This window comes from Brassica oleracea, chromosome C1, assembly GCF_000695525.1.
Source record: "Brassica oleracea var. oleracea cultivar TO1000 chromosome C1, BOL, whole genome shotgun sequence".
NCBI classification, from domain to species: domain Eukaryota; kingdom Viridiplantae; phylum Streptophyta; class Magnoliopsida; order Brassicales; family Brassicaceae; genus Brassica; species Brassica oleracea.
The window spans coordinates 6600976-6628508 of NC_027748.1; the positions used below are offsets into that span (position 1 = coordinate 6600976).

At 37.7% G+C, this 27533-nt stretch overlaps 6 protein-coding genes and 1 long non-coding RNA gene across 8 annotated transcripts; 3 read left to right on the forward strand and 4 right to left on the reverse strand.

Moving 5' to 3' along the window:
- Positions 1 to 3455: 3455 nt before the first annotated feature.
- Positions 3456 to 7513, reverse strand: LOC106308635 (probable methyltransferase PMT14). 2 transcript variants are annotated; one of them, XM_013745781.1, is made up of 6 exons: positions 6372 to 7013; positions 5662 to 5872; positions 4906 to 5578; positions 4732 to 4809; positions 3837 to 4105; positions 3456 to 3728 (listed from the first exon to the last, which is right to left on the reverse strand). In XM_013745781.1, the coding sequence occupies exons 1-5, from the start codon at positions 7011 to 7013 to the stop codon at positions 3847 to 3849; spliced, it is 1863 nt and encodes a 620-aa protein (XP_013601235.1). In that variant the 3' UTR covers positions 3456 to 3728; positions 3837 to 3846. The 2 variants fall into 2 exon arrangements, with proteins under 2 accessions (XP_013601235.1, XP_013601230.1); XM_013745776.1 differs by lacking the exon at positions 3456 to 3728 and adding an exon at positions 7210 to 7513 and having other exon boundaries at positions 3847 to 4105; positions 6372 to 7025.
- A 1019-nt stretch (positions 7514 to 8532) lies between these two features.
- LOC106330128 (serum factor response D-like) lies at positions 8533 to 9549 on the forward strand. Its single transcript, XM_013768673.1, has one exon. It carries the CDS (start codon positions 8533 to 8535, stop codon positions 9547 to 9549), a length of 1017 nt encoding a protein of 338 aa, XP_013624127.1.
- Positions 9550 to 12811: 3262 nt separating this feature from the next.
- On the reverse strand, positions 12812 to 14174 carry LOC106321728 (eukaryotic translation initiation factor 4E-1-like). The gene is made up of 5 exons (XM_013759999.1): positions 13843 to 14174; positions 13470 to 13635; positions 13258 to 13383; positions 13102 to 13167; positions 12812 to 13000 (listed from the first exon to the last, which is right to left on the reverse strand). Exons 1-5 carry the CDS (start codon positions 14118 to 14120, stop codon positions 12950 to 12952), a joined length of 687 nt encoding a protein of 228 aa, XP_013615453.1. The 5' UTR covers positions 14121 to 14174; the 3' UTR covers positions 12812 to 12949.
- Positions 14175 to 14864: 690 nt separating this feature from the next.
- On the reverse strand, positions 14865 to 15765 carry LOC106342368 (60S ribosomal protein L32-1). The gene is made up of 2 exons (XM_013781282.1): positions 15617 to 15765; positions 14865 to 15367 (listed from the first exon to the last, which is right to left on the reverse strand). The coding sequence occupies exons 1-2, from the start codon at positions 15704 to 15706 to the stop codon at positions 15056 to 15058; spliced, it is 402 nt and encodes a 133-aa protein (XP_013636736.1). The 5' UTR covers positions 15707 to 15765; the 3' UTR covers positions 14865 to 15055.
- Positions 15766 to 17601: 1836 nt separating this feature from the next.
- LOC106305048 (protein MEI2-like 3) lies at positions 17602 to 21104 on the forward strand. The gene is made up of 10 exons (XM_013741429.1): positions 17602 to 18256; positions 18333 to 18694; positions 18758 to 18916; positions 19011 to 19127; positions 19231 to 19382; positions 19464 to 20198; positions 20278 to 20362; positions 20428 to 20496; positions 20582 to 20755; positions 20847 to 21104. The coding sequence occupies exons 1-10, from the start codon at positions 18166 to 18168 to the stop codon at positions 20895 to 20897; spliced, it is 1995 nt and encodes a 664-aa protein (XP_013596883.1). The 5' UTR covers positions 17602 to 18165; the 3' UTR covers positions 20898 to 21104.
- On the reverse strand, positions 21052 to 24838 carry LOC106305038 (phytochrome E). The gene is made up of 3 exons (XM_013741420.1): positions 21887 to 24838; positions 21503 to 21796; positions 21052 to 21429 (listed from the first exon to the last, which is right to left on the reverse strand). Exons 1-3 carry the CDS (start codon positions 24700 to 24702, stop codon positions 21189 to 21191), a joined length of 3351 nt encoding a protein of 1116 aa, XP_013596874.1. The 5' UTR covers positions 24703 to 24838; the 3' UTR covers positions 21052 to 21188.
- A 996-nt stretch (positions 24839 to 25834) lies between these two features.
- Positions 25835 to 26330, forward strand: LOC106303317. The gene is made up of 3 exons (XR_001262483.1): positions 25835 to 25913; positions 26039 to 26173; positions 26271 to 26330. It is a non-coding gene; the product is annotated as an uncharacterized LOC106303317 (long non-coding RNA).
- Positions 26331 to 27533: the final 1203 nt, after the last annotated feature.

A 27533-nucleotide genomic window follows, 5' to 3' on the forward strand; every position in this document is an offset into this window, starting at 1 on the left:
ATCATGCGACAATGCAGCCGACCTCTTCACAAAATCACTCCCTACCTCGGTATTCAGAAAACACATCCATAACATTGGAATGTGTCATCAGAAGGATCTATGACTGCTTATTCGAGGGGGAGCTTACGTGGTTGTACTCTTTTTACCTTACTATGGTTTTTCCCATTGGGTTTTCCTGGAACACCGGCCCCCAAGGCAACAAAGACGTTAAGCGGGAGCGGATAGTGACACCGGCCAACAAAGACGTTATGAAAGTCAAATAACACAGCCACCGCAATTGTTGAAAATATAAAGATGTGGGGCCCACTGCACTATTTGTACAGTGATTTTCTTTCTATATATACGAACGTTTCGTTCGTTGTATAATATACGCCTCAATCTCTTCTCTCTCTATAATAAGAAACTCTCTCTTTCTATATCAGTGTTAAAATTTCTACGGATATAAAATTTTGCCTTTATCTAAATTCATGCGATACAATAAAATACAAACTCTTTTTATAACCGTTTCTATATTATATAATTGATTGAAGTTCTGACTTTTTAGGTGTCCGAGACTCCCAATGCTCTTGTTGGTTCCATAATCTCTTCTCTTTTTGTTTTAGCCGCACATCTTTTTCAACTCGCCTTTTGTAGTTTTACGTGAAAATGATACGTTTATATCTCAGTGGGGTAGAAACTGAATTTGAAATCTCTTACGTTACTATGAGATTGAAACAATTGCTCCTAGTTTCTTAGTTTACTATGATTTTTTTCTTTTAAGTAGTTAGTAGTACACGTTTGAATCATCCCCTATATATTATTTGTGAAACATTAAACTTTTTTTTGTAGCCACATATCATCATTAGGATGATTCTTAGAATTATTAGAGAAATATGTTCGTCCTTCTAATTATATAATCAGCTTTTTATTAAATTAATCATAAATTTATTATTAATATCATTTATTATTTCCTTAAATAAAGATTACAGAATTGTCTAATGTGGGTAAAGTATATATGATAAATGATTTTGAATAATAAAGATCTAATAAAAAATGTATCTTCTATCAAATTTGTTTAATTTAAAACTATTTTTTATCAAATTTGTTTAATTTAAAACTATTAAAATAATTTTTAAAAAAACACAATAACCATATTATAAAAATTTACATTTTTATGTATATTTTATATTTTGAATTTTAAAAAATGATTATAAATTACTAAAACTGTTAAAAGTCTCACATTCAAATTTTGCGATCCATGGTTTAAAATTTTTGTTATGACAAAATACAAATGATTACAAAATCATATAAGTAAAAGTTTAATTTAATTAATCATTAAGATTTAAAATATATATGTATATATATCATTCTAAATTAAACTATAAACCATATTGAATAAATAAATATTTTAGTTTCAAAATTTACTTTGAATAATTTTTTTTTAAAAGTTTTGAAATAACATTGATAATTTTTTTTTAAATTATCAATTACTAAAATTATTAATCCCACAATAAAATTTTTGTTATCAGTAATTTAAAGTTTTTGCTATTAAAAATACACATGATAAAAAAACATATGAGTAAAAAGCATCATTTTAAAAAAATAAAAAAAATAAAATAGACATTAATATTAAAAATATATTATGTATGTTAATATCATTTAAATTTAATTACATATCCTATCAAATTTTTGGATTAATAAAATTGATTTATACGTTCGCACTAATTTAATTATATATGTAATAGTTACTGACTTTTAATTATTCAATATATATTTATTATTTAATAATATGTAAGACCATATAATACATAAAATAATTTATATATATAATATTTATTCCGCGCAAGGCGCGGATCTTAATGTGGTTAGATTTTATTAGTCCGACAGAAGATAAACTTAAGATCGTGGTCGTGAAAGCGCTTTTTATTTCACGTGTCTTGCCATCTATAAAAGCGTTCTTTTAGATAATTAGCGTATTTTGATATAATTATTGTGTTAGTGCTTTGGCCAAAAACTACTTCCCTTGGCTGTGTACCAAACTACCATACTGATCTGTTTTTCTTTTGTTAAGTAAATAAATTAGGTATATAATAGCTCTCGGTTTATATTTTACATATATGTAATGAGCTATATGACACTTGTTTTATGATTTAGATTCTTAAATAACAAAGAAATACAAATATTGTAAAACATAAGTTATCTGATGATATAATGGTTGGAAGACTCGTTTTCATGTTTGAAGACTAAATATCTTGATACTTGTAATGATCTTATGTTTAATTAACTATTTTCAGTTATAGTCGATACACATTTTAAGATTAAAAATTTGGCTTGTAATTTTAACCTAATTCGTCTAACTAATGTATGGAACTAAGGTTTAAGTTTAGTGGGCAGTCATAATTGGAATCGCATTGACGTGAAGATAATTCTTCTTCCAGCCATTATATCATCAGATAGTCTATGATCATGTAATGACATGTATATATATTACTTTATGTATATTTTTATTAGTGCGTGATGCATATTGTATGATGATAAGTGATGAGACAAAAGGTGACCCATGACAACTATGGCTTTGTTCCAAAACAGTAATATCCCATTTACGTACAACATACCGACGTCTGCATCCATTTTTCCTTACAATAATGTCAATAATGAACTTATTATTGATATTTTTCTCAACGATTTATATTTAAAATCATTTTAAATTGTCCTGAAGTTTCCATTAATAATTTATTTATAAAGGAATATTCTTATATATTAAAACAGAAGTCGTAACTTTGATTCATGTGTGATTTTTAAAAAAATGGATCTAATAGACATATTCCTAAAAAGTCATGTTACATTTAATCTCTAATCTTATCGTTTAAATTTTGAATCTACCGAAAAATTTTATTGGGCTATCAATAATTGGATTTAAAGATTCTATAAATTAAATAGATATAATTTAATGTTGTAATACTATACCTCCATATGTTAAATATTTAAATATTTATCGACGTTAACTTTTAAAACTATAAAGATTTTTTTTTAAAAATAACAAAAATCATATTATATAAAATGATTAATCTTTACTACCTTAAACCAATGAAATTTTTTTTAAACTATATATCTTATTTTAAAAATTAAACAAAAACTAAATGTTTAATTATTTACTCGATAATATAAATCTATGAAGCGAAAAGCTTAATTTTTTAAAAACTTTCTAAATTTGTGAAATGTTACAATATCTTTGAATATGACAATAAAACAATATTTTACTAATCTTTATATATATATAGTTACGATTTTAATAATGAAATAATAATCCAAAAATATATATAAATATATGTGAGAGTTTAAAACAATCTATTCAATGAAAAAATATACAGTAAAATTATTATGTTTTAAAAATTGATAGACACATATTATAATATATACCAATTTAAAATTAAAACCAAAACATTTATATAAAAATAAATGAAAATTAAAATCTGAGTTATTGACTTATTTTTGTAAGTTCACATCATAGTATCATAAAAACGTTCAAGGATTCAACTATCTTGCAAAAAAAAAAAGACACAAGGAACTATTTTTTTTGTTCCTTCGAATACATAAAAAACAAACATAAATGCACATATTCATCTTAATCATCTATAATGTAATTCAACTTTCGACCCCTTTCTTTCATGAAAATTCTGATTCCTTTGATAAGAAGAATTTTCCAGGTGTCATAAAATAGCTTCACATTTCCAACTTTTAAACATCACCTGATAAAATACCAAAACGCATTGTGTGGGCTTAACTGAACTTAACAAAACTTTGGGGTCAAATATCGTAAAATATGTAAGACTTACAAGAACTGTAGAAACCAATACCTGAGTTTCTTTACTCTTCTTCACTACTATCAGCAGACGATGACTGATTGTTTGCATCGTCGCCGGCGACCCAGTACTGTTTAACGGCGTAAAGAATCTTCTCCGGAACGAGAGGACCATCTTCATGATCCATCAGCTTAGTGTCCCATCTCATTCCATTAGCAATCTTCCTCACATCGTTCAAAACATCAACCTCATCCCTGATTATCACAATCCCTTCCGGCCGTAAGATCCGATCCATTTCAAGAAGAATGTCCTCGATCTTGCAGCTGCCAAATGAAAAACAAACCATTAATCAGCAGTTATCTCTGAGATTTTTCAGAAAGTTCTTAGCTGTTTAGTGTTAAGCGTAGGCCTAGCCAAAATATCTGAAATCCAAGAGAGGAACTGCACTTGAACTGAAAAACCAGATTCTGAAGTGTTATTACCAAATGAATCCTGTAGGGTGCTATAAAATGTACCTGGCCCGAAGGGTTATTACCCGAAATCGAACTAGTAACCCGAAAAACCCAAAAACCCGGATAACAAAAAAGATGTTCCTAAAATCTGAATTAGTATCCGAAAGAAGTATTCGGAACCTAAATAAGTATCTCAGATATTAAATTTCATGTTTATTTTGATATAATATCTAAAAGTTATCCAAACCCGAAATGAGATCCAAAATAAGTTTTAGGCAAAGTTATAAAATATACCAAACCAAAGTATCATTAACCTTAACACGATCCAAACATATATAAAACCAGAATGGGGTGAACCCGAAAAACCGATCAGAACTCGAACACCCATGCCTAATTAAGTGTTGCTAAATTCTCAACAAGTTTGTAGCTTTTGGGTCAAAGTTAAGAAGATTCTTAATTCTCAGAAAGTTCTTAGCTTTAGGATTTAAAATCTTTACCTGTGCTGATACATGCTAAAGACACCATTAGCGTGAATGAAATCATATGTTCTCGGATAAGTTGAAAACCCTTCACACCTGCAAAGATTTCAAAAAGCAAAGATCTTTAAAAAAAACTGCTTGTTTATTACCTCTAGAGATTACCATTTAATAGTATTGTAGAGAGTTTATTACCAGTCATGATAGATACCAATGAGACCTCTTTCATAGACAACACTCAACGTCTTCTTAGTAATAGTTGGCACCACATTCATAACCCAAGACTTAGGAGACTCCAACGCAGCAGCGAACCCACCAAGACCAGCATTCATATCCATCACGTTACGGTACCTAGTCGAACCAATCAAGCTATTAATCCTCTTGTACCTACCCACACGCTTCTTCCACAGTTTAACATCTTCTTGATACGTTTCCGCATCAACGCCACTAACCAAACCTTTGGAGACGCTCGGAGGCAACGCGAATAGCCTCTCGGGGAACTTCTTCAGCTTCCCTCCAGCGACTTCTTCTTCGTTGGATACTTTAGGGAACGGTGTCACGCAAGTTTCGATCTCCTTGTACCAGACATCATCACTGTCCTTTCTCTTACACGTGTTGACAGGTGTTGATCTATCGCACGACCTATCGTTTATCTTCTTTCTGAAGATAGCAGTGTCTCCCTTCTCGTACTTCTTCTCCCAGCATAGAGACTCTGCGATGTCCTCTATTCTCTTTTGCTCGGCTTTGAGGTCGGCTCTGGTGCGGTTCCACGTCTTGTAATAGGTTTTCCAGTTGATGGGAGGTCCTGACAAGACCCAGTAACCTCCTGGTCTCAGGACTCTGTCAACTTCCATTAAGTAGGTTCCCTCTGATACAAGCAAAGACAACAACATTATGAGATATTTAAACTTTGAATCTGTGCCTGTTTTGTTTGGTTGATATAGTAGTTACCGTTTGCAGTCCATGGTATCAAGCATCGAGAGCATTGAGCCATATCAAAGGCTCTTGGTGGATAAGGAAGAAGAATGGATCCAAGAACAGCTATAATAGCTGGAACACCTCTCTCAAGAGCAAACTGTACTTGTGCTTCGTGGTTGTCTCGCGGCGCAAAGGACATAGTCAAAACATTCCTCTTAAGCATATAAGCACCCCAGCTTGCAACCTAGAAGATTGGAAAACGTCAGAATTAGGCATTAGCGTTCGGGCCTTTCAGATTTTCAGTACTATGCTCATGAGGCCCGTTCGGGTTTTACTAATTTTCAGGTCGGGTTCGGTTTGGATCCAAGTATAACCAGTGTCTGAAATATATAAATTATTTAAAAATGTAACTAAAATGAGTTAAACTACCTAGACTAACTAAAAATATGCAAAATAACAAATAAAACAAACTATAAAATCTTTAAAATACTCTACAATATCTAAATTACTTTAATATATATATATATATATATATAAACATTAACATATTTAACTAATTTAGGATTTTTTAGATCCTCGTTTAGTCCGAAACTGAAAACACCAGCTCTTTAAGTCCCATTCGGATAGTTTTGTATACTGATTCGGATGGTTTCGTTTTTTTCGGTTTGGGCTAAAAACGTCTAGGCCTAGTCAGAATCAAGAAATGAAACAAGCTCTTGATAGAGAAATGAACATGAACATACCCCACATCCAGTGTCCAATGCGGTTCTAACAGAACCATCTTTGATTGGAATAACAGAAGCCAGCTCATCGATATAAGCATCAGCACCTTGAGGGAACATAGTACCTCCACCAGGGAACTTAAACACACTCCCTTGAAACTGAACCCAGTTCTGACCAGCCTTCTCCACAGTCAAGCTCTTGAAAGGAGCATTAGCGTAATGAACATAGTCTCTGCTCTTAGGCCAAGGGAAAGGAGTCATGTAACCCTTAGGAGCTGGGACAAGACAGCGGAGCTTCTCATTCTCAGGAGGACAATGTCTCTCTCTGTAGATCATGTTCTCTCTGGGGAACTTCATGGCCCTGTCTTGCTCTTGACAAGGCGTGTAGTCCTTGAGCTTCACATCGCAGGGCTTGAAAGAAACTGGTTTTGGATCAGCTAATCTCTCGGGGATCTTGACTGTGTTGTGATGAGGTTTGAAGTCGAGGTCGGTGACGACGTCGGTGCATTGAGCTTGCTTTGTTATCTCCATGGCTATGCTGTCTCCTTTACCAAAGCCACTCTTTTGCCATGCTCCGAGAAGGTAGAAGAAACAGCATAGACCAACCACAAGGATTAGAGATAGTGAACTTCTCGATCTCGGTGGATTATTCTTAGAACCCATTGAAACTCTCTCCTGAAGCATTTATAACAAATCTCAGTAAAACACACACTCTACTATGAGCTAACAATGATCAAGATCTAAAAACCTAAACTTTATCAATTTAAAGAATGAAAGAGGTATAAAGAGTCTAACTTTAGCAACTGGAATCAAAAACCCAGAACGGATCTAGTTGAAAAAAGATGAGCTTTAGAGTTACCTGGTTGATGTAGATCTTCTTGTTGCAGAGAGAGACTCCAAATCTATGTACCCTTATTCAGATCTCTGGTTTTTAGCTCTGTTTCAGTGATGAATGAGCTTGCAGAAAGTATAAAGCTTTGAGTGTGACAGAGAGAGAAAGTCACTAAACTAATGATGTCTTCTTCCTCTTTCACTAATCGAGATTTGATGAAGGCGCGTTCTATTTAATCAATTTGAAAAAAAAAATGTGTTTACGAAAATGATTGAATTAAATGCGTGTAAGATCTCAACAATATTATTACAATAGTCATAGATTTAGATCTGGTCTTGCACATGCATCCATATGTTTCTTTTTTTTTTCAAACCCTTTTGTGCGTTTGTTTATGTAAGGATCTTTTAAATATTTTAACTGGTTTCACCATATTGAAGATTGTACATAACATACCTTTTTCTTTATATTAAACAAGATCGAAACCATATTGTTAAACTTTTGCATAAAACACCGTAGGTTTGAACCGCGTAATCTTAATATTCTGCAATTAAAAAAAGGCTTGCGAGTCAAGATCTTGTCGTCCCAAGTGGTCCTTTTAAGACAGTTGACGATTCCCCATTTCTCCTTACTTTCGATCTCCTACCGACACTCGCATCTTACTTAACCGGCCACCGTCAAAAACCGAGTTAAATCGGTTCAATGCTAAACAATATTTATTGGAAGGTCTCGTCTTTGAAAATATACGAGTCGACATGTCGAAAGTTTCATAAATCGTTAAAAAAGGTCGATAGACCCATAAAAAATCTTTGATTTAATACTATAATCATGTTCAATCTTAAAGAAACCGGTACAACATCGCGGTTAGTCATGAATCGCCGAAAGACCAATTCGTACATGGACCCTTGACAATTGAGAAACAATTTAATGTATGAAAAGATTACAGGCTTTTGAAGCCCAACTTTTCTTGAAATATTTATCCGTTTTTTATCAATTGAACTTGTGTATCAATCAATGGGTTTATGTTTATAGTGTGTGTTTGTTGACAAGTCTTTGATGTGTCTAGAGATAGACCACAAGGCACCACAAATCAAATTGGGAAGAACATACTGAATAATTTGAAAGAATATATACCGATATGAAAGAATATACCGATATTCTCGTTTGACTAAGTCTATTTGTATATATCTCTGTTACGCTAGCTTCTCCTACTTATTAGGAATATCTAAACTGTATCTAGCTTAAATAGAACCCTCTGATGTACTTTGTAAATCAAGTGAGAATACACAATCTTTCATGGTATCAGAGCCATTTCTCTGATTATTTTTTCTCCTTCACTCTTCTACGTTCTCGATGGCTGCTACCAACACCTCGACCGAGAGAGTTTTTGGAGTTACGAATATTAAAACTCACATTCCATTGATCCTTGACCTCGATGAATGTAACTATGATGCGTGGAGAGAGTTGCTACTAATGCACTGTCTCACCTTCGACGTTCTCGGTCACATTGACGGAAGTTCCACCCCCACGGGAGATGACGACGTTGCCTGGCACAAACGTGACGCGATCGTCAAATTTTGGCTCTATGGAACTTTAGCAAAGCCTCTATTCAAATCAACTTTTCAGAAAGGAGGCAATGCTCACGATGTTTGGTCTCGGATTGAGAACCAATTCAGAAACAACAAAGAAGTGTGTGCGATGCAATTGGACAACGACCTACGGAACAAAGCCATTGGTGATCTCTCTGTTCATGAGTATTGCCAAGAGTTGAAGTCCACAGCAGATCTCCTGTCCAATCTTGACGCCCCTGTTGCAGACAAAACACTGGTAATGTACATGTTGAATGGGTTGAATGAGAAGTTTGATTACGTCCTTAATGTGATCAAACATCAGAAACCTTTTCCTACCTTTGAGGAAGCAAAGAATATGCTGGAGATGGAGGAGACTCGACTTAAGAAGACTCAAAAAGTCACTGCCTCACATAATGATCACTCCTCCTCCTCGTCCGCCCTTGTTGCCACAACGCCTACAAATCTGCCTCAACAACAACACAACAATCACCGCAGCAATTCAGGCTGTGGTAACAGACGCGGAAACAAATTCAGAGGACGTTACAACAACAACAACAACTTTCATCAGCGACCAAACTACAACAACTGGAATCCTCCTCCGTTCTGGTATGGTCCTAACAACAACAACTGGCAGCAACCTCCACATGCCTCTCTCATGCCTTGCAAAACTTTCCTAATGGACAGTCTCAACCACGTCCTTATGCTCAGCAACTCCAGACAACTCCCCCGGCAGAAGCTCACTTCGCAAATACCAATTTGGTGCCAACAAGAGATTTTGCAGAGGCCTTCAACACTATGACGCTTGCTAACCCTTCCAACAATGGATGGTTTATGGACAGCGGAGCTACGGAACACTTGGCCAGCTCGTCAGGTATGCTCCAATCTGTTTTTAATAAGAACACCGGAAAGTCTGTCACAGTTGGTAACGGTTCATCTATACCAGTTTCTTTCTCTGGTTATTCCTCCATTCCAACTCAATCTCGTCTGCTTCACTTAAAAAATGTTCTCGTTGCTCCTAATATCATTAAGAATCTTGTTTCTGTTCATCGGTTCACCACTGATAATCTTTGTTCTGTTGAATTTGATCCATATGGCTTTTCTGTGAAGGATCTGGACACTCGGAAAACACTGCTCCGCAGTGATAGTACAGGTGAGCTCTACCCGGTGCCATCTCTTCTCAATAACTCCAAGGCACTTGCGGCTATCACCACCGAGTCTCATTCTACTTGGCATAAGCGTTTGGTCCATACCAATAACTCTACTCTAAACTCTCTTATTTCTTCTGGTTCAATCTCGTGTAATAAAAACAGCTTGCTCTCTTGTTGCAATGCCTGTCAAATTGGGAAACACATTAAACTGCCTTTTGAGAAATCTATCACTCATTCTACTCATCCTTTTGAACTCATACATTCTGATGTCTGGACCTCACCGGTTCCAAGTATCAGCGGATGTCATTATTATGTGCTTTTTCTTGATGATTTCTCACATTATTTATGGGTTTATCCTCTTCGCAGGAAAAGCGATGTTTTCTCAAAATATTTGCATTTCTCAGCTTATGTCAAAAACCAGTTCAAAACAGACATCAAATCTTTTCAGTGTGATAACGGTGGTGAATTTGACAACTCTCGTTTCCATGATCACTTTGCTCAAAATGGCATTACTTTCAGGTTCTCATGCCCTCATACATCCCAACAAAACGGGAAATCCGAAAGAATGATCAGAACTCTTAACAATGCTATACGGACGCTTTTGTTTCAAGCTCATCTCTCAACATCCTATTGGACAGAAGCGCTCCATGTTGCTGCTCATGTTCTGAACATCTTGCCATCTTCTGCGATTGGTAACAAAACCCCTCATTTCATCTTGTTTAATCAAACTCCTTCTTACACCCATCTTCGAATTTTTGGCTGCCTCTGTTTTCCTAATACAAACAACAACCACAAGAACAAACTTGCTGCAAGATCCACTCCATGTTTGTTTCTTGGATATCCTCTCCATCATAGAGGCTATCGCTGTCTAGACTTGAAAACCAATAGAATAATTATGTCTAGACATGTTGTTTTCGATGAGCAAACTTTCCCAAAAGCTGAAAAAGAATCTCTTAATCCTCGGGTCTTTGATTTTCTTGAGCCTGACTCTCCTTCACAAATCTTCCAAAACATTCTTCAAGCCCCTCAGCCAAATGTGTCGGTCTCACATCCTCCTCCACCTACGACTTCGAGTTCAATCTCAAACAATCCTCCTCCTCAACCATCCATACCGGTTACAAGGATGGTTACTAGAAGTCAGGTGGGGGTTCATAAGCCAAAACAAATCATTTCTTTATACACTTCTTCTGTGTCTAGATTACCTACAAGCCACCAAAAAGCTCTAGCAGATCCGAATCGGAACCCAGCTATGACAGATGAGTATGATGCTCAGATTAAAAATAGAACTTGGAGTCTAGTACCTAGACCTTATGGAGCTAACATTATAAATTCTTTGTGGTTGTACAAGCATAAAAATGATGCAGATGGAGTGACGAGAAGACACAAAGCACGTCTGGTCGCAAACGGGAAATCTCAACAACAAGGCATAGATTATGAGGAAACATTCGCTCCTGTTGTCAAGCCTGCTTCAATACGTACTGTGTTGAACATCGCGGTATCGCGCGGTTGGGATATGCGCCAGCTTTATGTCAAGAACGCCTTCCTCCACGGCACCATTAATGAGACAATTTACATGCATCAACCGCCTGGTTTCGTAGACAAAACAAAACCACATCACGTCTGTAAGTTAAACAAGGCGCTATACGGCTTAAAACAAGCTCCTCGTGCTTGGAATGCTCGGTTTGCTTCATACCTATCTCGCCTTGGGTTTGTCTCCTGCAAATGCGACCCTTCCCTCTTTGTGTACCGCAAAGGACAACAACTGGCCTATCTACTACTTTATGTAGATGACATAGTATTAACCGGTTCCTCTACTGAGTTGATTGCAGGCATCATTGATCAGCTTAAGCGGGAGTTTCCTATCACAGACATGGGACGCCTCGGCTATTTCCTTGGAATCAAAGTTGATTATAACAACGCTGGCGTCCTCCTCACACAAAAGCAATATGCGACTGAGATCATAGCTCGGGCTGGGATGGCAGAGTGTAAGCCAGTTTCTACACCAGTTGACGTGAACTCCAAACTTTCAGCAAATACTGGAGATCGTATCAAAAATGCAACTGAGTATAGATCTCTAGCTGGCGCTCTACAGTATCTCACCTTCACTCGCCCAGATATAGCGTACGCGGTCCAGCAGGTTTGTCTCTTCATGCATGATCCCAAAGAACAACATATGAGTGCCCTACGTCGAATCTTGCGCTACCTCCAAGGTACTTCCTCTCATGGCCTACAGATTTTTAAATCGTCTTCAAATACTCTCACGGCCTACTCGGATGCGGACTGGGCGGGATGCCCTGACACTCGTCGATCTACCTCCGGTTACGCAGTCTACCTCGGCGACAACTTGATCTCTTGGTCCTCTAAGCGTCAGCAAACAGTCTCAAGGTCCAGCGCGGAAGCAGAGTACAAGGGCATTGCTAATGCAGTAGCTGAAACATGCTTCCTACGCAATCTTCTTCTTGAACTGCATTGTCCCGTGCGCACAGCCACATTGGTGTTCTGCCTATCTTCAAACCCAGTCAAGCATCAAAGAACAAAACACATCGAAATTGATCTTCATTTTGTTCGGGAGAAAGTCGCAGTAGGTCAAGTTAAGGTTATCCATGTCCCGTCAGCACTGCAATATGCTGACATTTTCACCAAAGGCTTACCTACCTCTCTCTTCACCGACTTCCGATCCAGTCTGACCGTCCGCTGCGCAAACGATCTCACTGCGGGAAGGTGAAAGAATATACCGATATGAAAGAATGTACCGATATTCTCGTTTGACTAAGTCTATTTGTATATATCTCTGTTACGCTAGCTTCTCTTACTTATTAGGAATATCTAAACTGTATCTAGCTTAAATAGAACCCTCTGATGTACTTTGTAAATCAAGTGAGAATACACAATCTTTCATAATTAATATACTAGTAGTAAATGAAATGGTTGCCAATCAACACTCGAGAACAAAGAAAGTGGTCAAGTCATGTTTTGATGATATAAAAAGAGATCTCTCACATACAAAGACTTTAATAGAAAAGGTGAAAATATTTGAGAGGTTGTTAGGTTTCAGGCAGTGTAAGTGTTCTTTGCGCCCCTGTCCAGCTTCTTCGCATCCTCCTGAAGAGAAACCAAACCAATACACACAATACAACAAGTAGTGAGAGATCCAAAGAAGAAAAAAAAAAACAGAAATTAGCAACAACAGAAACCCTCTTTACATGGATGATGAAACCAATGCTGCTGTTGTAATCAAGAAACTCTTTCCATTGTCTCCCAATGCTCACCTGTAACATTAAATAAAATGAAATTTCCACGTCTTTTTTTTCAGAGCGAGAGAGATACAGTTTGATGGGGGTTCTTTTTTTGTCTTGTACCTGAGCAGCTTCGTTGGAAGAGTTTTTAGTCCAAATGGATATCCTTTCTTGCTTAGTTCTAACGTTAACAACAGCCCCACAGATTTCATCTCCATGGTCAAACTGTTCTCCAATCAATGCAAGCAACTACAGTGACAACAACAACCCAATAAGGATTAGACTCGAGACTGAATAGTGTGAAACAAGAACTATATGAATGTCAAGTTACATACGGTGTAAAGAAAGGGCTTATCAGACTTCTCCCTAGGGAAGTTCATAGTCCATTTGCCTCCGTTGGCGCAGATAGGATCCTCCCACTTAGGTTCAATATTGTGTTTGAAACAGTACAAGTCAGCTCCGTTAGCTAGCTTGCTCGGATGCCGAATGTTATTGTACAAACTGCAAATCAAAAGTAAAATGTCAAAGCCAATACAATAGCATCCAAACACCAAACAAGCAAAATTCTTCAGAGACAGAGGAGAACAGTGACTTCATGAGATCTAACACACCAACAACAAAGAAGATAACTTTCCTCTGAGAAATCGGAATCTAAACAAAACCCAGATTGTGGAATTACTGTAAGAAGGAAAAAAGCTACCAACCAACCTCCAGAAATCCTCGACGGTGGAGAAGGTGAAGACGGATCGCAAGGAGCTTCCCCAAGTCGTCTGCTTTGATTTGACGGAAGGGTTATCGAACCAGAAAGTCCACGAATGCTCCAGCGGATGCGATTCAGGGACGGCGGATTTGCCCGATTCGTCTACGATCTCTCCTTCCTCAGCATCGTCGCCTTCCTCATGGTATCGATCGATCGGGTGATCTACAGAATTGGGATTCGATTCTTCCGTAGCAACATTAGGCTTGAGTGTGTCTTCTACCGCCATCGTCTCTTCGTCTCTGCCTTCTCTTCTCCGAACAGTGTACTTCTCTTCTTGTAAAGGTGTTAGTGAAGATACGACGTCGTTTCCTCGCGTAACGCAGTTTATGCACTTTTGGGCCAACGATATATAAAAGAAATCTCTTAATAGGCTTTTTTCAAATTGGGCTTTCACTTGTTCAGTTGATGAGTTTATTAACACCTTTTTGTTCTAATCTATTTATTTCGCAGAGACATTACTCGGCTGTAAAGAAGCTGCAGGACTTCTCAGCTTTCTCTTTCGATTACTTGTATGATAACATTACTAAAAAAATGCTGTAATTTATGGAATGTCTCTCTTTCATTTCAATACAACACACCTTTTGTCATATGAAGTAACATTCAGCTTCTAGTAGTCTTCATAGCAGGCATGTCTTGAAACATAGCTGTTTACCTTTGTGATGGCGTTAGCAATCTCTCTAAGATGTACGCTGCAACTAAAGCAGAGAGATTGATACTCTGGCTCTTCTTCCGAGATCACATTGTGCGGAGAAAGCCAATACAGCCCACAACCTCTCCTTGATACAAACAAGTCTCTTACCTTGAATGATACAACTCATCATCCCCTAACCCCTCAACACCACTGTAACGTTACACAGATATAAAGCCAACGGCTCTCGTTACAAAGGTGGAAGTTTTTGGAGTTGTGCAATCAGAAAAAGTTTAATTCATTCCGGCCAAAACTCTAATAACATAACTGCAGACCAAAAACTCTAATAAATCTTTGAGATAAACTGAACTGCGATAGTTTAGAAACAGGTCTTAACAAAGTCTGCCTAAAACCAAAACTCATGTTTTGTTGATTGCAAACACAAACAGTAAACAAAATCGTCTAACAAAAGGAAATGCAACAAACCCAAAAAAACAACCAAGTAATCAATCCCAAGTGGCTTGCTTGTTTCTTCACTCGTCTTCTTGGCTACGGAGCCTAGCAAGCCTGTTGGTAACAACAATATCCAACTGAGAAGCTCTCTCCACAATAGCCTTCCTCTTCTTGGTCGAAACGTTGTGAGCAATCTCAGCGCAGTAGGTCCTGTTGTGCATCATCAACAACTCGAGGTCACTCGTGTTGTGCACAACAAACTTCTTGAACCCATTGGGGAGGTAGTGGCGCGTCTTCTTGTCAGATCCGTAACCCACATTGGGCATCAAAGTCACACCCTTGAACTTTCTTCTAACCCTGGAGTCAATACCCTTTGGCCTCCTCCAGCTTTCCTGAAAATTCAGACAAAAAGAATCACAATGTGTTCACAGAGACAATAACCAAAACAAAAGATCCAAGACAAAAAAGAAAACATGTTTCGTCCTAAAGTTGCAAACTTCTCTTGATACTCAAGTCAGTCACCATATTTCATCAGAGACAAGTTAATTATCGTAACGTTTCTACAGACAGAGAATGGTCCTCTAAAACACTAAAAAGGAACACGCATAGGTTCCGTAAGATCGAACGGAGAAAGTGGTTACCTTGACTGTGATTCTACGGTCGCTCTGGGGTCTGATGAACTTGGCAGACCTCTTCTTCACAACCTTCTTCGTAAGCAACGGGACCGCCATTTTTTTTTTTTTTTTGCTGCTTCACTAAGATTGATCTCAATGCGACGGAGACTCTGAAAACAGCAACTAGAAACCTAAAATGCGTTTTAAAGGAGATAACTAGGGTTTCCTATGACACAAGATAATGGGCTTTGTTTTTGGCCCAATAAAATATTTATTTTGGGCCTACATTACCCTGTAACCCAATATGTAGATTTTGCTTTCTTCTTTCTTGGAATTTAATGTCTTACACATGTAATAAAATGAGTTCCATTTTAAGTAATAGACTAATAGTTATTGGATATTCTCAGAGCATGATTAACCTTTGATTCTTACGATGAGGTTCTTAGCGGAAGTTAAAGAACTCCGGATTAATCATGGTCTTATATCTACTGCTAAGATGTCAAATCGGCATGAGTGGCTCGCGTACAAAAATAAAATGGCTCCTAAACGAGCTAGGCAGACCTAATTTTATCTGGAACAAAAAGCGGGTTGAACCTTGATTAACAATTAAAAGTTGCAAATTTTGTTGATGACTCTCTCACTAAAATTCTCTCCCCTTTTACCAAAAAAAAAACCTTCTCTCCCAAATCTCCCAAATGTTTGACATGCGACCCTTTGCCCTGTCCAATACAAGATTATATCTAAAATCTTGCATGAGATTGAAACCACTGCTACCAAATATAACATCAGAAACTCAGTGCTTTTGTGGGGAAATATCCGGGAAGTTGATTTCTGATAATATTCTCATCACTCGTAAAATGATTCATGGTGTACCAATGATTTTGTTTACCTAGACTGATTAATATAAATATGTTTAGAATTTATCTATTTTAATAGATAAGATGTATTGATAAGCTTATTTAATTATAAATATGTTGGCAATCTATATATTATAATGTAATAATTATTTACTATTTTTAATATAAAACTACGTAGAGATCCGGATAATGAGAAAGCTTATACAAACATTTATGTTACATAATATTCCCTCCGTTTCAATATGAATAATGTTTTAGAAAGACTATCTTGTTTCATTTTACATGAAGTTTTGATATTTTAAGGTTAATTTTATTGAAAAATATTCAACCAATTAAATTTTACAGTCTCTTTTATAATTGGTTAACTGATTTTTAAATTATATCTTTAAAATATTTTTTTTGGATAAGTGTAATTTTTTTTTAATTTTTGTGTGCTACTACAAAACATCAAGTATTATGAAACGGGTAATTATTAATCTCCCTGTTCCAGAAAGTAAGATTTTCTAAAGTGTTCACGCTTATTAAGAATTCAATAAATGTTTATAATTTAATTTTTTTTATTATACGATTTCCAATAACTTTTCACCAATAAAATTTGATCAATTCAAATATTTTTATTTAATGTTTTTTAAAAGTATAAAAAACACCTTAAACATATAGAAAATCTGTCTTTGTTAAATAAGTAAAAAATCTAAAACATTTTAATTCTCGGAACCGAGAGAGCATGAAACAGAGGGACTAGTAAATATATGTCTGTCTTATATTTTTATTGTTACAATATAAAGTTCAAGATTCGTGGTGTTTAGGAAATGTATTTGGGCTGAATTTTTCTATTCAATTTGGTAAATTTTCGAGCAAATCGAACTAATAGCCAATGGCCGAGTAACCTAAACGAACTGAACCCACATGCCCACTTGTTGGAAATTTTTTTTTTAAAAAGAGAGTTGGAAAATGTTTCCTCCACCAGTTGGTCCTTTGTTACTTCAATCATTCGCCATTGTTATTGGGGCTCACGACTCCTCTCTCCATCCATCCAATAAAGATTCCCTTTTAAATGCTTTGAAAAAATAAAAATAGTAGGGAATAAAAATTATATTCTGGTTTACCAATGTTGCATATATATACCAAGACATAGGGAGGGAGAGAAAGAGAGAAAAAAGCGGTTCGGTAACGTGTGATCGTGAGTGAAACAAAACAAAACAAAACAAAACAAAACAAAACAAAAGGTTTCTCATTCTTTGGTCCCTCCAATGTCTTCTTCTTACTGTTTCCTCTGTTTAAAGTTTCGGTTTTTTTTTTTATAGTTTCTGATATTTTTTTAAAAAAGGTTTCGATCTTTCAACCCTAATTTCAAACTGAACTTGCTCGTGCTCGAATTGGTGAAAGTTGGTTTCTTTTCAATCATAGACTTGTTGGCTTGGCTTGGATGATCAATCACTGTTAACCTTCTCAGTGATTCAAATTAGGGTTTTTTTTTTAATACTATTTTCCAAGCTTCATTGACTTGCTTCAGTTCTCGAAATTAGACTTTGATTAGCGTTTTAACCTCATCAGAATTATAGTTTTAGGGTTTGTAGAAATTGAAAATTTTATTTTCCTCTGCTCATCTCTAAGCTGCATTCATCATCTTAATAAAAACCATTATTTTCATTGTTGTTGCAAATAAGAAGCAAAGAGTTAATCAAAGTGCAGGTTTCATTGATAATCATTCTTCACCAAATGAATATCCCAAATGGAAAATTCTCCAATGCTTCAAGTGATAATACTTCCTTCTTTTCCAGCTCTCTGCCTCTTCTTCCACAACAAAACCGTATGTACTTACTTAACCACAAACCTCCCTCTTCTTTTCAAATTGTTATGTTCTAATCACTTATCTCTTCTTGCAGTCAATCCTCTTGATCAAATTGCTTCCGGGTTAAACCATTTCAATGATGATCATGACTCACATCCAATGGATGAGGAACAGCTTCTGGCTGGTCTAATGGATGAGATAAACTTAACTTCATTGCCAAATACATTAGATGACTCGGAAGAGTATGACTTATTTGGTAGCGGAGGAGGTCTTGAACTAGAGTCTGACCTCCCAAGAATGAGTTTTGCTGACTCCAAAACTGCAAATGGTTATTTCCAAAACGGAATGGGATCAGTTGCTGGCGAGCATCCTTATGGTGAACACCCTTCAAGGACTCTGTTTGTTAGGAATATTAATAGCACCGTTGATGATTCAGAACTCAGAGCTATCTTTGAGGTAACTTCTCCTCTTTTTTTTTTTGTAACCATTACCAGAAATATAATGATTTGATCTTGGCAGCAATATGGAGACATCCGAACTCTGTATACAGCCTGCAAGCATAGGGGTTTTGTAATGGTCTCTTACTACGATATCCGTGCTTCGAGAGCAGCTATGCGAGCCTTACAAACCAAGATGCTTAAAGGGAGGAAACTTGACATACACTTCTCCATCCCTAAGGTTTTAAATATTCTTTCACCATCTTTTATTACATTACTATTTACACTTTGTGTTTTGGTATATGGTAGTTTTTTTTTTTTTTTCATTTTGATAGGATAATCCATCAGAGAAAGATGTTAATCAAGGAACTCTTGTGGTATTCAACTTGGCTCCATCAGTATCAAACAAAGACCTCGAAAACATATTTGGATCTTATGGAGAGATCAAGGAGGTGATGATGAGCTTTTGCTTGCTTTAGGTTTTTCTCTTTTAGAGGTTTGCAATAAATGGTTTAACGTTTGTGTAAGCTATTATTCTTGTGACAAAAAAAGCAGATAAGGGAAACACCAAATAAGAGGCATCACAAATTTGTTGAATTTTTTGACGTTAGATCGGCTGATTCAGCTCTCAAAGCTTTGAACAGGACTGACATTGCTGGAAAGCGTATCAAGCTTGAACATAGCCGTCCTGGTGGTGCTCGTCGCAAGTGAGTGTTTACTAACAAAACTAACTTTGAATAAAACTATTATGAACTAATATCATTTCTGTTTCTGTTTGGTTTCTTTAGCATGATGTTGCAAACGAATCCAGAGTATGAGCAGGATGATTCACGCAGCTACCTGAATCTTGCTGACTCTCCTTTAGCCAGATCTCCTGCTGGGAACTACTGGGGTAACAGCCCTGTTGATCATAGTCCTCTACAAAGTCTCAGCAGGTCTCCACTGAGTCCAACGCTTTCTTCTATTCTGAATTCTCAAAGAGTTAGCCACTTGGATCATCTGTTTCCAACGAGCCACAAAGCTTCTGCTTATCAGCAAACGCAGTCTTGTGGTACTGCTTCCTCGTATGGCTCTTTGAACTCATTATCTGGATCAGAGTTCCCTAGCTCTTCACTCTGGCATATGAATCAGTTCCCTTCAAACGGAAAAGCTCACATGTTTCCATACTCGGCTCTAAACGGATCCACCCATGTTGGATCCGCACCGTCTGGATTCTTTAGGAGGTCTTCTGAGACTTCATCCATGGGTTCAGCAGCTTTCCGAGGAGCAAGTGGTGATGCAGCACCAAGAAACATGCGTGAAGCTGGCTCCCCAAGTTTCAGAATGGTTTCTTCTCTAAGACATAGTCAACTTTTTACGGGCAGTGTCTCTTCTTACCAGTGGCCTGTTGCAACAACGGCTTCAATTGACGGTAGTAACATGAACCAAGTGGACAGCAAGACACAGTTTCAGCTTGACTTGAGTAAGATCATGAGCGGTGAAGATTTACGGACAACCTTGATGATCAAAAACATCCCTAATAAGTAAGACTTCTTCTCTGACGACTTTGGCTATGCACCGATCATGATCCGAAATAACTCATCTTTTTTTGCTTGTTCTCAGGTATACTAGGAAGATGCTGTTAGCTGCCATTGACGAGACTAACAGAGGAACTTATGATTTTCTATATCTGCCTATTGATTTCAAGGTAAAGAATACCATAATGTGATTAATATTCTTTGATCTTCTCTCTCAATTTTTTCTTGTGTGCAGAATAAATGCAATGTGGGCTATGCGTTTATCAACTTGGTGTCTCCTACTTTCATCATTGCCTTGTACGAGGTACAAAAATGTTTTGAGTATTGTCTCCTAGAGACTGAAAATATTGGGGATGAGTGAGTGCTTATGCTTGTGATATGTTTGATAGGCCTTTGATGGGAAAAAATGGGATAAGTTCAACAGCGAGAAAGTTGCTTCCTTGGCCTATGCCCGGATCCAAGGCAAAACCGCACTCATGGCTCACTTCCAGAACTCAAGCTTAATGAACGAAGACAGGAGGTGCCACCCTATTGTCTTTGATGGACCAGAATCTAGCTATCCGGTAAACAATGTTTTATAACAAAGACATGATCATGAAATGATTTTTATCTTCTGAAGTTTAACTCATGACTCATATATCTATATCTTACTAGTTCATCATGGACATGGAGCATTCACAGGACAAAAGCACACATCGAAGCTGACATACAAATGAATCTCTTATTGCCTCTAGTTTCACACGTAAATATTCAGTTTCTAGGATGATGATGATGAATTGATGCTGATGATGATCAGTCAAAAGTACTGTAAATTGATGGTTATGGTTGTCTTGGCTTTGCTTAATCATGTACATTGGAATGATTTGAGATACATCTTATTGATAATAAATAATGGAAGCTCTGTTTGAATGATACACTTACATTCAGACCGTACGTAGAAGGATCAAAATTCATCACATTTTATTATATATATGCTTTTGTAACTCATGGTTTCTACTATATGCTTGAACCAGCCTCTGTTCTTATGGTCTCAACACCTAACCTTGTCTTAACTTGAAGATCCACTTGAAAGAAACAACGTTCGTCTTCTCTAACATAACTCACACGACCATTCATCTGCTCCAGCAGTTTCCTTGAAAGCTTTAGTCCTAACCCATCAGGCGTGACCCATCCTTCTCGGGTCTCGAACATATCACTTAGCATCTCTGAAGGAAGTCCTTTCCCAGGATGTATCATCCTACCACCAAAACAACACCAAACTCTTAAGTTAAAAAACACTCAAAATCTGCATTGTTCAAAGGACGTTATACCTGAACTGTAGATGGATATAGCGATCATTGTCGCGTGCAAGCTTGTGGCCTGGTGAGATCTTGATTCCTACCCAACTATCTGGGAAGGGGGCATGGTTCACAATGTTGCGCAGAAGATCAGCAAGAATGAGCTGAAGCTTTACTCTGTCGCCATAGAGAGGCAGAGTTTTGATCTCCTGGGAGACTTCGACTCTGAGTTGTGACTTCCTCTCTCTCAACATAATCATCACTTGGCTTATGATTGTGTCCAAAACGCTCTCAAGTCGAAACTCCTCTGTTTCCAGTTGCAACTTGCTGACAAAACCATTTCAGTTTTTTCAGATACAACATGTAAAAAAAAAAAAACAATAGATGAAGAAGGTTCAAGATGTAATGTTTCTTTACCCTTCCTCAATGCTTTTCAAGGCAGCGTCTTCTATTATCGTTGCGATCTGCTTCTCGCAAGCATTACTAGTCTCCAGAAACTGCCTCTGGTTCTCTGAAATCTCCGAGGATTCAAGAAGCTTATGCGCAAACCGGATACCGTTGAGAGGGTTCTTGATCTCTTGCCTTATGTAAGCCAACTCGTTGAAACTCTGAGCGCTCTCTTTCACCTCTGGTGAGCTAGAACTCGATTCTTTATTGATAATCTGCAAGAAGAAGAAACATCCTATGACTTTCCCTTCCGTGTTCGTACTCTTGTTCGCCGTTAAGGATGCTTCTATGTACTTCCCTTCTTTACTAAAGAAACCAACAAGCGAACTCTCTGGAACATTACCACCACCAGCAATGCCTTGGTACAGAGAGATCAAGAACTTTGTGAGTGTATCTTGGCACTTCACTTTACATAAATCTCCAAAGACTTCACCCGGTAGCATTCTCCCAATCACCTCGTGCTTCGACCACCCGGTGAGCTTCTCCATTGCTGCGTTCCACTCTGAGCAACGAGCGTTCTCATCAGATGCGAATATAGGTGGAATCAATGGGTTTAAGCTTTGGACAATCGTCTTGTAGTCTCCTTGCAGTCTGATGAACCTATCCGTTATTGCCTTCTCGCCAGTCATGTCTTGACCAACGAAGCAGACACCGACTATTTTCTCCGTATAGTCTCTACTCGTGCATGAGTTAACGAGAACACACACATCAGAAGAAGATGAATCCTTGTTACCAAACTTTCTCAGTTTAAGCATTACGTTCTTCTTCTCTTCACCTCGTAAGGCTTTAGACAAGACACTCTCAAGAGCTCCACGTGACTCCTCCTGAACAATCTCATCAACAAGCGACTTACCCATAGCTTCACCAGCTCCCAGCCCCGTCATCTCGGCGGTTTTATTATTCCAACCATTGACACATCCATTAGAATCAACACCAAAGATAGGCGCAGTCGCGGTTTCAATCACTCTAACCATCTCACACACAAAAGAAGTAAGCTCACTCGCATCTCTCCCCACCACACCGTTATTATTACCAGACGACAACACAACAGGCGTTGAGATAGTAAACGACTCTCTCATTATCACCCGCAGGGAATGAATCGCGTCGATCTCAGAGGCTTCCCACGGCAAGCTCCTGCTCTTTGCAACTTCAAGAAAGGCTTTAAAAGACGACCTCGGATGCATCCTTCCCGCATCATCCTTATCCTTGGGGTGATGCTTAGCTCCTCCCCATTTGATTGCACTAGCGGTATTAGACCTGAACCAAATCAAGTAGTCTTTCAAAGAGATCCCCGCCGCAGCCATGCCGCAAACCTTATCTCCGAGAGAGACAGCGCCAGGGTAACCAGCATCCACCAAACTATCAGTAGTCAAACCTGTAGACTCATCACCGTGATTCTCCACCAGCCAATCCACCAGGTCCTTAACCTGCGACTCGCTGGGAGTCACACCAACCAGCCAGCACTTCCCCTTGTAATACAACGCCGCTCCATCGCACTTCACGAGGTCCATAATGCCAGGAGACTGCGTCACGATAGCGGAAACAGTATCACGGAGAAGCATATCGCACAGCAAAGTCTGCGTCTTCATAGCCTTCTTCTCAGCTTGCTGCGACGCTAACTGAAGCTCCATCTGAAGCTGGAGTCCAAACGCTTGCATCAGAAACTCGCAAGCGTAACGTAACGGGAAGGGCACGTATCTAGGTGAACAGTGGTGGCCCACCACTAACCCCCAGAGCTTGCTGGAGTTTTTGGTTTTAGTCACAATAGCAAGCGCGAGAGATGCAATAGAACCCATATTAGCCATATACTGAGTATGGCAGCTGTGAGGAGCTCTTAGTGTAGAGTTCACCAAACAAAGCGATCTCTTGAGCTCATCGCTCTGCACAACCTTAACCGGAGTGGCATTACAATCACAGATCATTCTTACACGGTTCTGTTTAAACAAGAACCGTGCAGCTTGTGGGATATCAGTCGCAGGGTAGTGCAAACCCAAGTAAGGCTCGAGATCAGAGCGTCTGATCTCTGAAACAACTTCGCCGTGATCATCTTCGTGAAACTGGTAGACCATCACACGGTCGTAGCCGGTGAGCCTCTGGACATCTTCCACAACGGTATCACACAAAGCACCAATGTCCCCTCCAGGAAGCGACTGGAGCCTGGAGATGGCTCTGACAGCGAGCTTCTGAGACTGAACGGCCCCGGCGAGAGTCAGAGCCGGGTCGGATGACTTGGCGGGCTCCAAATCAATCACAATCCCGGCGTCAATCCTGTGAAGGATAGCGTAAAAGGGCTTCTGGGCCGTGGTGGTGGTTCTGGAATGAACTAAAACAGGGTTCATCAACGAGATTTCAGTAAAGGAAGCAGCTTTGGCCAAGGAAGCTCCTGAGGAAGGAGTGAAGAGCGACCTGGCGTCGATTCCGATCAAACCCTTGACGGTGAGCTCGTTTGGTTGAGAGGTGGAAGCGAGAGAGAGGCCGAGGAAGTCGATGCAGTTGTCGCTGACGCCGAGGATCCTGAAGCTAGGCTCTTGGACGGCGATTAGGCAGCCGAAGGGCTGGACGAGGCCGCCTCTTTGGATGTTGGAGAGGTAGGCGGTGATGCGCTCGTCGGGGACGTTGTTGGGAGGGGAGATCATGGACTTGGAGTAGTTGAAGGACTTGCCGGAGTTGACTGAGTGGTCGAAGTCGGCTAAGAGGCCGGCGTCGACGGAGTATTGTTGAGCTGTGTTGGACTTTCGTGGTTGTTTCATGTTGCTTGCGGCTGATGAAGAGCTCTCGAATCCCATTGGTTTGGAGTGTGAGGAGTGAGGAAGAAGAAGCTGATTCCTTTATCATCTGCAAGAGAGTAAAAAAGCTTTCTTCTTTTGATATTTGAGATTTTTTTTTTTTTTTTTAATTGTCTACTCTCACAGAGTCACAGATGCTTGCAATGCTTTTTTTGCTTGCTTGCATTCTCTTCCACACGTACAGATTGCCATTGTGACTCGGCCAAGAACTGATCGGGTATCCGAACAATTTTAAAGTATTTGGATCTGGATCCTTATCCGGCGGATCCATAATTTTACTATTTTTATCCGGATCCGGAGTTTTCGGATATCCAGGGGTCGGATATCCTTCTAAAAATTATAATATCCAGCGGATATCCGGATTCAGATCTAGATCCTTAAAATAAATAAATAAATAATATTAATATATATACAATATATTTTTTTGTCACAAATATATATATACAATATTAATAATAATTTAAAAATAAAAAAATATATAATGTTTTTAATTATTTATATGTATAATATTAAAAAATTTACATATACTATTATAAAAATAAAAATATATCAAATAAAATTAGTTTTATATATAGATATTACTATTTTTGAAATAGTTATTAATAAAACTTACAGATCCGGATATCCGGACTAAAAAATCAAGATATCCGGATCCGGATCCGGCTTTGACGGATCCAACATTTTGCTATCCGGATCCGGATTCGGCCCCTCCGTATATCCGGATTTTCAGATCGGATCCAGATCGGATCTCGGATCGAACCCGGATCTCAGATAAAAGTTCGAGGCCTAAGTGTGACCACCTATAGAACTTTCTTTATTACATTTTTCCTTTGTAAATAAAGTTCGGTTTGATTCGGTTTACTTTTATCATTCAAACTATGGCAAGCGGTGTTACAAAAAAAAAAACATATGGTAAAGTATTATGTAGACAGGAAATGTCTGGTACGTAACGTGATGATTATATGGAGGAGGATTGTCGGTTTTATCAATCAGCATTTATTATGAACGTTACCAAACTTGGTGATGATGTGGATGAATAAGAGAGAAGGGCAGAGAGTGTGGATGGTATTGTAAATGAAATCATGGTTGAGGACTCTCTATCAGTGATTATGAACTAATTAGAAGACTTGTTAATAAGCAACCGGTCATAGGATTCTATGTCTGTCCTATTGCGGTTTGGTGGGAACTATCACCATATATCAAGAGCTAGGGTAAGCATTTGAATTGGACGCAAATCTACTCCGGCGGTTGCGGTTACATGTTAGGCTTCATTTGAAATCATGTTTTACGTTTGGGCGGTTATTTCTGTTTCCCTTTCCTTTCTATACTTTTACAGTTTCCTTGGAAGGAAATGGAGGTCCTCCCTGTACAGTGTGGCATGCTTTGTGCCTCGGTTTGTTCACATCAATCATAGCACCTTTCAGTGAGTCTTTTCTTCTAGCGGGGTTTTGAAAGAGCGTTCAAAATCAATGTCTGTATCAACATCACCAAATTTTAGCTATGCTTTACTTACGATACACATCTAACCTTTAACAAAAACCTTTGTTTAATAAAAATTGTAATCGCAGGACTTTGATGATAGTATTCCAGGACATGGTGAGATCACAGAAAGAATGGATTGCGAGGTAACTCTAATGGAATTAGTGTCTAGTCTCATCACAAGCTTATGATTAATTCTTCTAATAGCATAATTGAGTTTAATTGCTAAGAACAACACATAAGAGATTTGGTAGAAACAGTAACGATTTCCTTTACTGTTTATCTTCTGTAAAATTGTCGATTAGGAAACAAGAAACTAATGAACAAAGGACTAGTTGATATTAAGAACCAAGAGATAGTCTTGGTTCGTTACAGATTTCCCTAAGCTCTCCCAAACTCTTACAAACAAGCCAAAAGACCCGAAAAACTATTCAACTTCTTGATTGGTCTTCTTTCTAATAGTGAAACTAGTATCCTATTCATTTTACTCTGTCCACTAAACTTGCAAAATCTCTTAATTGTTTAGCTAAATATCTCCTGTTATAAAACACGGGGGCCTAGCCGACTTCAACGGCAGTTCATCGCCGTGATTTTAACCAAATCGGTACAATTAATCAAAAACTCAATTAGTCGCTTATAAACCGATTAATGGCCGACTAATCGACCAGAAATCAGATATAAACCAATTTAAACAGTAAAATATTGGACTCTGATGACAAATGTTTGGACCATAAAACATGCCCATACCTTTCTCTATCTATTTATAGAAGACTTCAAGATTCCTCTTAGAAAAAAATAGTTGATGTGGGATTGCATCGCAGTAGGATCAAACCCCAATAACTCTTGCCGCAACAAATGCCTCACGTACCACTGGCCTATGTTGTTTTTTGGTTTAAGTTTCACATGTATTAATATACTAGGTAATAACCTGCGACTTGCGTATAATGAATTTTTTTATTTTTATTTTATTTTTTTAGGATAAAAAAATATTAGGTCTGTTTAATTTGGATATCAGTTCGGTTTTATGTTAGCTTTTTATTTATTTTTAATCTACTAAAATATAATTTTCATCCTAAATCAATATTTATTCTGTTTATTCGATTAAAATGCTTGAAGTTTTTAGATTTTTCAATGATAACCAAAAACTATTTGTGTGGTTTCATGTAACATGAATTTTAGACAATCCTGATGTCAAACCAATAGTTTCATATTATAATTTCTAAATGCATGAAAAATCAAATCAAATCTAGATAATAATTGAAGAAAAAAAATATTAAGATAAATCATTTCATTACATTTTGGTCGATGGTGAATGGAAACATTACAAAAAGAATATTTCAGCTTTCAAGAGA

Excerpts from the sequence above, each read along its gene's own strand:
- LOC106308635 (XM_013745781.1), bottom strand. The coding sequence starts at position 7,013 with ATGGGTTCTAAGAATAATCCACCGAGATCGAGAAGTTCACTATCTCTA. Across the intron at positions 4,810-4,905 it reads ATTGGTATCTATCATGACTG|GTGTGAAGGGTTTTCAACTT; the intron begins GTAATAAACTCT and ends AAATCTTTGCAG. Across the intron at positions 4,106-4,731 it reads TTTAGCATGTATCAGCACAG|CTGCAAGATCGAGGACATTC; the intron begins GTAAAGATTTTA and ends TTCATTTGGCAG.
- LOC106330128 (XM_013768673.1), top strand. The coding sequence starts at position 8,533 with ATGGCTGCTACCAACACCTCGACCGAGAGAGTTTTTGGAGTTACGAAT.
- LOC106321728 (XM_013759999.1), bottom strand. The coding sequence starts at position 14,120 with ATGGCGGTAGAAGACACACTCAAGCCTAATGTTGCTACGGAAGAATCG. Across the intron at positions 13,168-13,257 it reads CTTCCAACGAAGCTGCTCAG|GTGAGCATTGGGAGACAATG; the intron begins GTACAAGACAAA and ends TTAATGTTACAG. Across the intron at positions 13,001-13,101 it reads GCATTGGTTTCATCATCCAT|GAGGATGCGAAGAAGCTGGA; the intron begins GTAAAGAGGGTT and ends GTTTCTCTTCAG.
- LOC106305048 (XM_013741429.1), top strand. The coding sequence starts at position 18,166 with ATGAATATCCCAAATGGAAAATTCTCCAATGCTTCAAGTGATAATACT. Across the intron at positions 20,199-20,277 it reads ATCAAAAACATCCCTAATAA|GTATACTAGGAAGATGCTGT; the intron begins GTAAGACTTCTT and ends GCTTGTTCTCAG. Across the intron at positions 20,756-20,846 it reads GACCAGAATCTAGCTATCCG|TTCATCATGGACATGGAGCA; the intron begins GTAAACAATGTT and ends ATATCTTACTAG.
- LOC106342368 (XM_013781282.1), bottom strand. The coding sequence starts at position 15,706 with ATGGCGGTCCCGTTGCTTACGAAGAAGGTTGTGAAGAAGAGGTCTGCC. Across the intron at positions 15,368-15,616 it reads ACCGTAGAATCACAGTCAAG|GAAAGCTGGAGGAGGCCAAA; the intron begins GTAACCACTTTC and ends CTGAATTTTCAG.
- LOC106305038 (XM_013741420.1), bottom strand. The coding sequence starts at position 24,702 with ATGGGATTCGAGAGCTCTTCATCAGCCGCAAGCAACATGAAACAACCA. Across the intron at positions 21,797-21,886 it reads TTGAAAAGCATTGAGGAAGG|CAAGTTGCAACTGGAAACAG; the intron begins GTAAAGAAACAT and ends TGGTTTTGTCAG. Across the intron at positions 21,430-21,502 it reads TATATCCATCTACAGTTCAG|GATGATACATCCTGGGAAAG; the intron begins GTATAACGTCCT and ends TTTTGGTGGTAG.